Genomic DNA, 12,497 nt, shown 5'->3' on the forward strand with positions numbered 1-12,497 from the left:
TCGGGATTTCGAAATATCTGGTGGGCCTCTGTATACCTCGGATCTTGCTCTCTCAGCTAGGCTCTGGTTGGGATACTTCGCACTTCTCACCGCCTCGTCTGGGTTGATCGCAGCCTCAGTCGCCCCCGCTTGACCGGAGGGAGCTTACAGGAAATCCTGTTGGTACGCGTTTATGGTCCGTCCAGCTGTGGCAGGAGACCGGGCCTGCAACGCACCGCCGGCGCGTGAGATGAGAAAGTGTCCCTATTCGGGCGCCATTATGTGGTAAATAAAATCTTCTTTACCGGACTGAATTTCATACAGAATCTTAAAATAAAGTAAAATAGCTCAAAATAACAAGAGGCAGAATCCGTGGTATAAGAGGTTTTCTAAATGGGCTTTATTCCACTCAAAATGGCCGACTCGAGTCGCGGCCTTCAGGTTCCGTCACCACGAGGGTTCAGGAAGTGAAGTACAACACTTTATTGACAGACATGCATTTTTATAATAAGTACATTACAATGAAACGAATGTAGAAGGCGTAACATTTGATAAGAAAAGTGACATAACGGGTACGTAATCGAAACTAGGCGTAATAAGGAATAAAAGAAACATGATTGGTTAGGATTATCAGACATAGGTGGATCTATAAGATAATACTTGGCATAGATGCGCGCGCAGCAGCATGACGTGTGAGTGACGTGCAACTAGGGGGTGAAGGGACTTGACATTTAGCTCTACATGTGGAGACGAGAAGTCTGGGGGGTCAAGTCAACCTAATCCCAAATCATATCTAACATCCTATGTTTAAAGAACTATGTTATCCACAAGGAAGGACTCTCGGACAGAATCTAGTCTATACTGACTGTGTGCGTGCACAAACGCCTAAGTGTCTATATGAGATGCGAGAGGCAGAAAATTCTCCATGGCAGCAGGGCTATGAATCACTTGCAGGAGGACGGAAAGGCTGAGTCCTTTGCTTGGTAGCTGGAAGAATGTTTACTTAAACTACTAGACAGGAATGCATCGGCTGAGGAGCAAAATAGATAATTCGAAGGTGAAATACAGCTTCTTGGCAGGCAGGCGAAAACTGGCCGAGGCAGGCACCGTTAGCTGCACAGGGAGTAGGACAAAGTTCATGGATACAGATGGGAGCTCAAGCTGAAGCTGTCAGATACAGAGAGCAATGAAAGGCTTTGAAGACAGAATCGGGCCTACTTGCCTGAACTGTAAGAATGGAGTAACTTAGCCATATAAAGTCGGTGGCCTTTCATACTTAGGAATCGAATATCCAGCCCATTGATGGCGGATCTGACAGAGGACATGTTGACAGTGGATGCACATGTGTTTGCGTCATCAAAACTGGAACTGGAGGGAGCATACATGTACTTGTGGCATGCACATAGAACCGTTGGGGTCCAAGATAGGGGACATAACTGATCAGGAAAATCCACATTTCCACATCATAATAGACCCCTATATGTTCAGTTACCCCAAGCACATGTACAACAGCTAAGCTCACGCAAGTACAACAGGACTTGATATGTTTCTTTAATGGCCTAACTACTCTTGTCTTGTAATTAATGTATCACTCTGCTTTTGCTTCTACCATTGCATGCAGAGGGGTGGGTACCCTAAGCTGACACAAAACCTACAGAAACATGATTATTGGCCATATCCTCAACCTAGATAAACAGATACACAACTCTGGTTCCCGCTAAACACCAGAATAATGGGGGAATAGCAATCCTGTATTCTAGCGACACCCAGTAAACACTTAGCCTAACATGCCAGCCAACGCTGGTATGTCAATCTGTTTGAAAGTTTGGACGAATGCCCGTTGCACTCTCGCCCTTCTGGTATTGCATATATTAGTTAATATCAGTTTAGTTAATCAAGAGACATCAACCCGACTATGCATTAGTAAGATCACAGGCCCCTCGTACCATCTAGCCCCAGCTATGTGGACCCTCCCATGAGGCTTCGCTGTCCTCCAGCTGCAGATAAACCCCTGGTCTCTAATCTCCTCGCTACCATGACAACCACTAATATATGTACCTGGAATATCAGAGGAATGCCTACCCCTTCCTGTAGGTAATTAATATACTCTTATCTTAAAAGACAACAGGTCCAAATAGCTCTCCTCAAAGAAACGCATCTCACTGCACCTGAGACACCGACACTACTGAGGAGGTGGAGGGGACAGATATATGCCACTGGATACTCCTCTTTCGCCAGAGGTGCCCTGATATAGATCAGACAAGGCATATCCTTCCAGGCAGACGAATCAATGGTAGACACTGAGGGGAGAAATGTTCTTGTAAAAGGTTGACTGGATGGCAGACCATTCTTACTGGGCTCAATATATACACCCAACACAGAACAGTCAGCATTTTTAGACACATTACCTGGTTCACTATCTGACTGGCATGGAATACCTTGGCTGATGTGGTGGGATTCTAATTGTGTGTTAGATGTGTCCCTTGACCGCTCTTTTCCTCCCCTGCCTGGCGCACCCACAATAGCCGTCATGAAGGCATTAAATGCCTGGATTACGCAGTGGCGTCTAGTAGACGTATGGAGAGATAGAAACTCCACAGATAAAGGATACTCCTACTTTTCAAGCTCCCACGACTTACACGTCCGGTTAGATAGGATACTTGCCAGAAATGTTGTGTTAACGGCAGTGACCACAACCGCACACACTCTGACCACAATCCACACACACTGCAAATGATGTGGGATAGCGGTGTAGTAACAATCCCCAGAAGACATTTGCCACCTGAAATATTATAGGACAAACCATTTTGAGTATTCCTTAGCGCTGCCGTTAGAAACTACTTTGATGAAAATGCAGGCTCTGACACATCGCCCCTCACCGAGTGGGACGCTCTCAAGGTATAAGTCCGAGGACATTGTATAGGCACACAAATAGTACTACATAGAGGGGTTGAGGCAGATTTGAAAAAGTTTGAGGATGGGCTAGCCCAAATTGAAATACAAGCAGTCTCCGACCAACTAATCACAACACAACTACAAGAAAATAGGACAGAACACCTTTGACTGCTAGAACGAGTACGATACCTTAACTACACAGCACACTCTGCACATACCCACAGCACCACAGACAAAGCAGGGTGATTGCTTGCATGGCTTATCAGACAGGAAGACGCCAGGTCTCCCACAACATCAATCCGATCCCCACAGGGCACACTCCTATATACACAACTGGAAATACATCATGAATTCACACACCACTATTCCAAAATATACAAAACCACTACTACAGCACTGCCCGATGAGATGCCTGAATTTCATGCAGAAATCACCCTTCCTATCTTAACCGCTTCAGTGCCCATGATGAGATGGTCTCGTCATGGAGCGCGGTTGCGCTGTGCCCATGACGAGACTATCTCATCATGAACCCCGCCCGCTAATGCAACGCCCGGCACAGGGCGGGGAAAGGGCGGGGCACTGAAGGGGTTAAACTCTGAACAAAGACTGGAACTCGATACAAAGATTACCCCGGCAGAAATCCTGGCTTAAATACGTGCTCTAGCCACAGGGAAATCCCCAGGTCCTAATAGACCATCAACTGAATTCTATAACGACTACGCCACGCTACTAGTACCTCAGTTGTAAACAGTATACAACGCTGCACTGTCTGCCTGCACGCTCACAGACACGCAGCACTGTTAATCTCGCTCCCTAAACCAGATAGGGACCCAACTCAGTTAGGTTCTTACAGACCATTGGCGCTCCTCAATACAGATGACAACATCTTAGCCTCTATTATTACAACGAGACAGGCACCGTTGGTAAAGTCACCAGTGCACCCGGATCAAAATGGCTTCATGACAACCCGCAACACCTCTCTTAACAGAGATGCTTTGGACTTCAAGAATATGCCATGCACTCCTGGCCTAGCTCGGGTTGTCTGGTCCTTCATTTAGAGAAGGCCTTTGACTCTCTTGAATGGTCCTATCTATTTGCAGTCCTTTGCTAATATGGCTTTGGGGCCACCTTGCTTAACATGGTCAAGTTACTTTATATGCAGCCTCTCATTAGGGTACGCACAGGTCGAGCAGTATCAGAGAGTCTAGCTATAAATTGAGGCACAAGACAAGGATGCCCCTATCCCGTCTACTATTTTCATTAGCTATGGAGCCTTTAGCTGTGCAGCTACGTGGGAGGGAATACAATTGGGGCTTCCCATTGGGAGATGGGCTGCACGTGGTATCCTTATATGCTGATGGTCTCCTGCTGTATATCAGGGACATGAATAATGTGCCGGACATTATAGCAGAGATTCTACAATTATTCGCTGGACTCTCAGGTTTTAAGATGAACTGGAATAAGTTGTGCCTCTGCCACTTTCAAACCGAGGCTCAGAACCCCAGACTTCTGGTTAATGAAGTGTTCATTAGTTGGCAGCCAACCTCCTTCCGCCACCTGGGCATCTACTTATACCATAGTCATGCTGACATCTTGGAAGGCAACCTGGTCAGAGCCATTACCTCTATCTGGTCCCAAATCAAGTTCTGGAAAACTTTGCCATTAAACGTGATGGGCAGAATAGCCTTGACCAAAATGGTGATATTACCCAGATTATTGTACTATTTTGCAAATATCCCTGTTTACGTCCAGGCTAAAATGTTCAGAGAACTCGAACAAATGATCCGGGATTTTATTTGGAACAAGAGACAACATAGAGTAGCACTTTGGAAGCTATATGCACCCACAGACAAAGGCAGCTTGGTGGTTCTAAATTTTTAACTTAACTACCTAGCAGCACAGCTACAATGGGTGACGAAATGGCTGGCAGGAATACAGCTAGCTGAAATGGCCACAAGGCAAACGGCATGGACATTGTCCCAAATATGTCATTGATTCCACCCAATGGCTAAACCCTCAACCCCAGCTCCGACCACTCTAGCCCTGGCCTATCGATTCCATAGACAAGCTTATACCTCACCAGACAGACAACTCCCTACGCACCCGCACTTCCCCTACTTGGCATCCCGAGGAATGGATTGGGCAAATCACCCTGGCGTGCCGCTGAGGGGCGAACCTTAGGCAATTTAAACGAGGGAGGCGTGTTACTGCCCTTTGACAGGTTAGCCCAGGACACTGGACATTTATATTATATAATTCCATCAAAAAGGCACTGACAAAGGCATGGGGAGACATGAGTACTGAACCCCAGTCACACTTAGTGATACAATATTTGCACGTAATGGGTAATGGAATAGAAGCATTATTACTACACACCCTGAAACTCCTGACATACCTACACACACAATAGGAAGGTGACAGGGAAGAGCCATGGACAGAGAAAGAATGGGGCATGATCTTAGCAAGTGCTGTACAAATTCCGCAGAATGCTAAATTTCACATTATACAGGTCTACATTATCCACGAGGCGTATCTGTCACCAGAGGAAAAAACAAATATTTCCAACTTATCTCCTCCACATTCTGTGGTCGTGCTCCTCATTGCGCTTATACTGGCAGGTGGTAATAACAGGCGTGCCGGAATGTACGGACCGCCTACAACTACATACATGAGGAATGTATACTGGGAATATTCCCTAGATCCACGAAAAACAAAGCCACCTCCAGATTCGTAGATCTAGGACTTGTAGTAGCAAAAAGGCTAGTTACCCGCAGATGGAAAAACAAGCATTACCCCACACCGGTAAGCCGGAAGTGTTCACTTCTGGTTTGGGCCCAAGCAGAAAGCACTGCTCTGCACAATGAAGACATAGCCAGTTTGCGCAAATACCCCCTTGCACAACATTGGGACACGATAATGGTGGCGCTACAGCATACGGGGCATGAACTAGAGGGGAACAGATCACAAGAAGGGAGCAATAACAAGAGTGAGGATAATTCTTAATTAATACATACCCTAGGTATTAATAACCAAAAGGTCAACACCGTTCACCTGATGCTACATTCACGGGGAGACCCGGGGTGCAGACGCGTAAATATTGCTGACATGATGGCTCAAGTTGGCTGCGGGTGGGAGGGGTTGGGACTCAAGTTGGCTGGCTGCGGGTGGGAGGGGTTGGGACTCAAGTTGGCTGGCTGCGGGTGGGAGGGGTTGGGATTTTCACAATGGATGGGTCTGAGTAGCATTGATCAGTTCTGATGTGTCGAGATGTCGATTTGACTCTTTTTTCTTTTTATAACTGTTAGCATTTTATCGTCAATATCCTCATAGTAACAGCAAAAAGAAAAGAAAAAGGGAAAAAAAGATTTGTGACATCAGAAGATGATTCACCGCAAGGCAAGCTCTATATGTCAAGGGATGCTGCAGTAATATTGTGTTACCTCTACATTTTCGTCTTTTTCTTTCTCCCTGTATATTTGTCAACAATACCTCAGATACTTGAGAGATGCCTAGCAATAAGAGTATGTCAGACCTGTCAAACCTATGCTGTATAACACAACAGATACATGCCAAATGTTGAAACTCAATGTGTACAATGTATTCTGCAGAAAATGTACTTGTATGTAACAGAAAATGCAAATAAATACATTAAAAAAAGTCTTTCTGTTGTAACAACAATTATTGATATTGTGTTTTTGTTGTCTTCTGTGTTTAATTTTGTTCTCTATCAATGTTTCTTGCATCAAGATAAACAATCTGGTGTGACCTCCTATTATGGCATGTTACATTATGGAAATCCAAGATGCACTAAAATGAAAACATCAAATCAAAGCAAGGCTGGCAAATGATGGTGGTTAAGGTGGCCTTACAAAATAAACAAAGCCTGCAGACTCAAGCTATTTCATTTGATATTCCTGTATTTATGTGATATTGATGCTTTTCTGTTGGGCCTGAGCTTCTAATTCTGACTGCATTTAACTTTCTGCTTAATCTCTCCATCTGTTTACTACTTAGAGTTTGGAAGGAAGTATTCAGAAAGCTTCCGATTACTTGTTGAAGAATTACCCAACCCTTACCACACCCTATGCAGTGGCTATAACCGCTTATGCTTTGGCGATGGTCAACAAACTTCATGATGACAAAAAGCTCATGGATATGTCAACGGGTGAGTGGCCGCAGCCTGCTTTATAACTGAGGATAGGAAATAACTGAAGAAAATAGGGAAGAGCAAGAAAGCGGGGTGGTTACACAATTGGCGAAAGAGAGAGCTGGGGAGCAGGGGATACATGAAACAACGATATTGAGAAACTGAAACAAAAAGGAAGCAAGCAGCATTTGCATGAGCAGCAGTAGAGGGAGCGAGTTAGAGAGAAGGGAAACAAGCATCCAAGAGAAAGAAAGTACACAACGAGATTGAGAGTGAGTGACAGTCTTAGGCGAAAGTCTCTAGACCAGACGGCCTCTTTTTCTCTTCTAAGAGAATAATTGAAGCATTGGACTGTTTAAACGACTAGTGCTGCCCAACCTATGTCCTATTCGTATCCTTATTATGTGTAAGCTTCATATGGAAGTCTGTCCGTGCAACATTCTGAAAGGCTGCAGTCTAGGATGCTTCCGGAAAAGGCATATTGAGAATGGTGATGTCCATGTTTTGAATTTCTACCTATACTCTTGGTCCAGCTACAGAAACGTAAAGTCTTGCCAATCCCTTCATAATTGAGGGACTGGGATGAAAGCAGAAGTACATGCAAGCAACATTATGTTCTCTAGGCGAAAAACAATCAGGGGCAGATTTACAAGCCCCTTGTGACACTTTTACGCCGCCGTTGCTTCACTTTTGTCACGCAGCGGGGTCATAAACAATGTGCCACATTGCGACACATTTACAGCGTGACACATCTAGGGAGATGCGTCACGTTGTAAAGCCCTGCATCACATTATACCTGTGTCAGGTATAATGTATGCAGGGTGGGCGTTCCCACGCAAGAAAGCCTCGTAAAGGTGATGCAGTGAAATCTACAAGATTTCACTGAGTCACTTTTACAACGCCACTGCGTCAAAACCTTACGCCTGCTTGAAGCAGGCGTATGGAGTGACACAGTACAATAAGTATAGGCCGCCCCTGACCATTGCTGGAGTTGCGTTACGCTTTCGACACAACTCCAGCAATGCGTTAGCTTTACACCAACAGATGCGTCATGCAATTGTCAATCCTTGCGCCACGTTGCGCTGCATTGTAAATGCGACAAATCCATGGTGGCGCAAGGGTTTTTTTATGTGACGAAAATTAACTGACGCATCTCTGCTGATATGCAGAGATGCGTCAGTTCTTGTAAATCTGCCCCTCACGGTCTCACTTCTGAATGTGTCATGGTTATTTGCAGGTGGAACCCATTGGAATGTTGCCGCAGATAAGCAGTTCTCCATTGAAGCCACCTCATATGCTCTGCTTGCCCTTGTACGTATAAAGAGGCTTGAAAAGACCAGCGGGTTCATGCAGTGGCTGAATGAGCAGAGGTTCTTTGGCGATGCTACTTTCGGATCTACCCAGGTGAGGTACACACATCGGCCTGCTCTCAGTTAACACCCAGGGCCTGCCATTAGTCTTGGCCGGGATACATACACTCTCAGCACAAATGATAGCAAGTTCTGCCTCCTCTTGTAACCTGTAGCAATTCAATAACTGTCCTTGAGTCCAAATCGCAGCCCAGAGTTTTGCACAATAGTGCTAACAAGCCACCAAAACGTTGTTCAAACAAATGCTTTAATGATAAAATATAGGTTATATATGTGTGGTAGGCGCGATTCCCAAGGCTATGCAAGCATCTTTTTGAAGTTTAGTAGTGCTGGACCTCAGTGAGTCATGTGATGGGCTATTCACAAAGGTAACTTACACTTGTGAGTAAGTTACATGTGTAAGTTTCCTCTGACGCTTTTGAGTAACTTTACTACTTTACCATTTCAGAGTGTAAAGTTATTTAAGAGTGTAGGCTTACTTGTCTCCACACCCTGAAACAGGGAGTGTGGCCAGATTTACGAGTGTAAGTTACTACTGCTAAAAAGGAGCAGCAATAAGTTCAGCAATAAGTTCAGCACCACCTATTGCCAGCCACATATACTATTACACGCTCACAATAGAAAACAAAGGCGGTAGGACCTTAACCCCTTCAGCGCGGCGCGGATTACCGCGCCGTGCTGAAGGTTCGTTGCGCGGGCGGGGCTGTGACGGAGTGGTTCCGTCATGCGCACAGCGCGACCGACGCGCATGACGGAACCGCTCCGTCACACGCATCGAAGGGGTTAAACTAGAACCCCATGAAAAATAATGTTTTGCAGCACAAATCTGTTTCTGGATTCACATGCTGCATATTTATTCTGCCCTCTTGTTGTTGGGTCCGCAGTAGTGTTTCTTCTTTTTTTTTTCCATCCGTGTCATCGACCACCATTTGGTGGTAAGTCCATCTTCTATGTGACATAAGATATGTGCCCCGGAAGTTTCTCTGAGGGCTCGCCATCTTCAAATTTCAAAGAGGAGGAACTCCAAAGAATTCATCAAAATGGCTGAAAAGACCAAGGATTTCCATTTATAACACCAAAGATCACCAGAGACCACTAATGATTGAGCAGCTGAGGAGGGGAGTCTTCTCCACCTGAAGGGGGACCTTGCTGGTGAACACTTGGTGGCAAGAGATTGCAGTGGCGTGAGGTAGCCAGGGGATGTGGAGAAGACCCTTTTAAAATTCTGCCCCATTTGCCACCACAAATTCACACAAAGTGATCTTCACAAGTGTTGTATGGATTCTGCATATACAGAACTATGCGCAGGAAACCAGGACCTCGGTGTATAGTGGTGTACCACCTACCCACCTTAGTGCCCAAAGTTCCAATCCGACTGGCTATAGTGTCTCATTCGTTTTCCGTACCACAGCAAAGCTACCAATGATTAGACAACCCAGAACATGTCACTCCAACTCTCTCAGGAATCGTGGAAGCAAGAACACTCTTTCGCTCACTCACTCATACTTGTCCACAACCTGAGTAATCAGAGACACGGTATAGTTTAAAATGTTTATGTTAACTAACGTTCTCTAAAATGTAGTATACTTGCCAGTACTATCAGCATAATGCATATACACAATATAGTCCGCATTGTTACAATTCCATAAAATATGAACGGGGATATCATTTTTTAAATCTAGAGGAAAAACAGCCTACTGTGCCTTGCCACCCTCCCCATGCTAGGAACTAGTTTATTATAAAAAGAAGACCTCTGGGCTTTGTCAGGGGGACCCCATACCTCCAAGTCCAGATGCAAAGGTTTACATCTCCAGACAAACACAGCTCTTCTTTCTGGAAAGGTTTTCTCCAAGTGTCTCTAACATGCATGAATGCAATATTAAAAGCATTCGATTTTCAGCAGTGCAGCTGTGTTTCGTGTTATGTCTAAGTGTGGGGGACTGACCAGAGCAGACTAACAAGGGACATTTTTTTCGACCTTGTACATGTGCAAACGAAAACCACAGAGAACTGCAAGGACCACGAAAAGCAGACGGGTCTCATGTAAACAGGCACAAGCAGAGTTTAGTGAAAACAAAGTCATGTAGGAACGTGTGCAAAAGCTGCAAAATGGCAATCAAGCTTGTGCTAACTTTAAGCAATTTCGACAATGAATCCACCACCCTCACTACACCCTCCTCTGGTAAGTCCATTGGATGTACACATAGGACGAACACAGAGCTCAACAAGTGAGAGCAGAGTTCAAGAGCGTCCAGAATTTGTTGAATTTTTGAAACAAGAAAAAAATTGTAAATAGAGGCCAGGCAAAAAAAAACATTTTTCTAAAAATAATAAAAGATCTGACACAGAAGTGTACGGTGAGCCAGCCATCCCAATCCATCAGAGCGTATGCGCAATAAACCCCAACAGCCTCCAAACGGAAATCATTGACATCGGGAGCAAAAAGTGATGCCATCCAATTCAGCAAGCTGAATGAGCATTCATGTTCCTCACAATAGGGTGTGTCCAAGGGCATCGCAGGACAACTTGCGTGATATTCAATGAAGCTGTGCTGTAGGAGATTCTGTGCAGACGCACATACATCCCATTGTGCCAACACTCCAAGTGCAGCCGCAAGCGCCATCAGAACAACTCCTGAACATTCCTGCTCATGGGCCACTAAGGGACCCATTAACAAGTCGTAATCTGGGTCCGAACATGACGTATTGGAGAGGCAGATATCCAACGCCCATGAGAAGGAGCATCGTAGACATGCGAAGACGGGTTGCACGCAAGTGTAGTACGCAAAGCGGAAAGACAATCCATAAGCCACGCTGAGTGTAGCCAGGGGCAGTGTGCCAAAGCATTCAAGCACACGGTTAAGGAGCATTTGCAGCCGGCCCGGGCTGTGCAGGACCACAAGAGGTGCAGCCATTGCATAGCAGGCAAATCAAAAGAAGTATTCCAGCAGCTATGGCAATTATCAGAGGTAAGCCACCAAAAGACGCTGGAAAAAATAGAATGAATAAAGGCCGGTATTACACCAAATATAGTCTGAAATGAGGTCACAAGGCCGGAGCCAACAACCTTAAAAAAATGTGCCAGGCCGTGTGTATCAGACACATTGAAAATGCGATGAATCAATTCACTGAAATGTAGTGGGAGGTTAGTATTCAGAAGGGCCTGAATCTCAGAATTGGTGCTTACCACCTGCAGCATGAATGTCTCGCGCACAGAAGTAAGGGGGACTTCCTGCTGGAATAATAGCACTCTTATTCGGCTCAACTTATTGAAGTCTGCTTTCAAAGTCTGTATGGAAGGCCAAATCGAGTTATCGAGCTTCCCATGCGGGGGTGGAAAAAGCACATTTTTACAGCAAACTACCTGCTGTGAAACTGTTACAATGTACGGTATGCCAGCCAGCAAACCGTAACATTCTTCGTTATTCAAAAGAAGATATCTACCGTTAGCAAGCAGGGTGAAAGTGGGTTTTATAGCTGGGACTGGAATACCTTTTAAAACACATGCAAGGTTTGGGGCGGTAACACTGCAGGCCCTGTATAATTGTATGTTTTTGCAAATAAGGGAACAACCTACTGTAGAATCACAGGACTCTCCTGTAAGGTATACCTGCTTGTCATCCCACAGGCATCTGTATGTGAAAGGCAAGGACCACACTTCATGCAGAAACGTGTTCCCTAAGGGTTCATAGCGGCTTAGCGGTTAATGCTTCATGCAGGGGCTAAATTTAAACAATGAGAATGGTAAAGTGATAACACTGTGTATGAGCCTGACAGCAGAGTCTCTTTCAGCCACGGAGAAAGGTAAATGATCTATCTTTTCTATATGTAGAAGAGTGTATGTGGCATCTTTCATCGACATAAACTGCTGTTTGTCTGTCGAATTAAATGGTAAAAACAAAACAGATGTGTTTAAATAATTCCATGGTACTTTCCCCATTTTTAGAGTCTGTGACGTCCATGCAAACTGCATTACAGAACGCAATTGATTTTGACCATGATATAACACAGATACATCATCTTGAACAATATCAACAACAGATGAAACAATATTATCTAAGGTGTAATGAGGGAAGACAGTGTGTTAATACTATTGTGCCTTTTCTA

General features: G+C 44.9%; 1 protein-coding gene across 2 annotated transcripts in view; it reads left to right on the top strand.

The window, feature by feature from the left end:
* The window catches only part of LOC146832982 (complement C3-like), a 1,287,425-nt gene that overhangs the window by 740,679 nt on the left and 534,249 nt on the right, over positions 1 to 12,497 (top strand). For both annotated transcript variants that reach the window (XM_085600525.1, XM_085600526.1), the window contains exons 28-29: positions 6,889 to 7,039; positions 8,259 to 8,425. In XM_085600525.1, the coding sequence (XP_085456651.1) occupies positions 6,889 to 7,039; positions 8,259 to 8,425 (318 nt within the window). The remainder of the gene's footprint in view (positions 1 to 6,888; positions 7,040 to 8,258; positions 8,426 to 12,497) is intronic.

The sequence above is a fragment of the Triturus cristatus genome, chromosome 4_2, assembly GCF_964204655.1.
Source record: "Triturus cristatus chromosome 4_2, aTriCri1.1, whole genome shotgun sequence".
Taxonomy (NCBI): domain Eukaryota; kingdom Metazoa; phylum Chordata; class Amphibia; order Caudata; family Salamandridae; genus Triturus; species Triturus cristatus.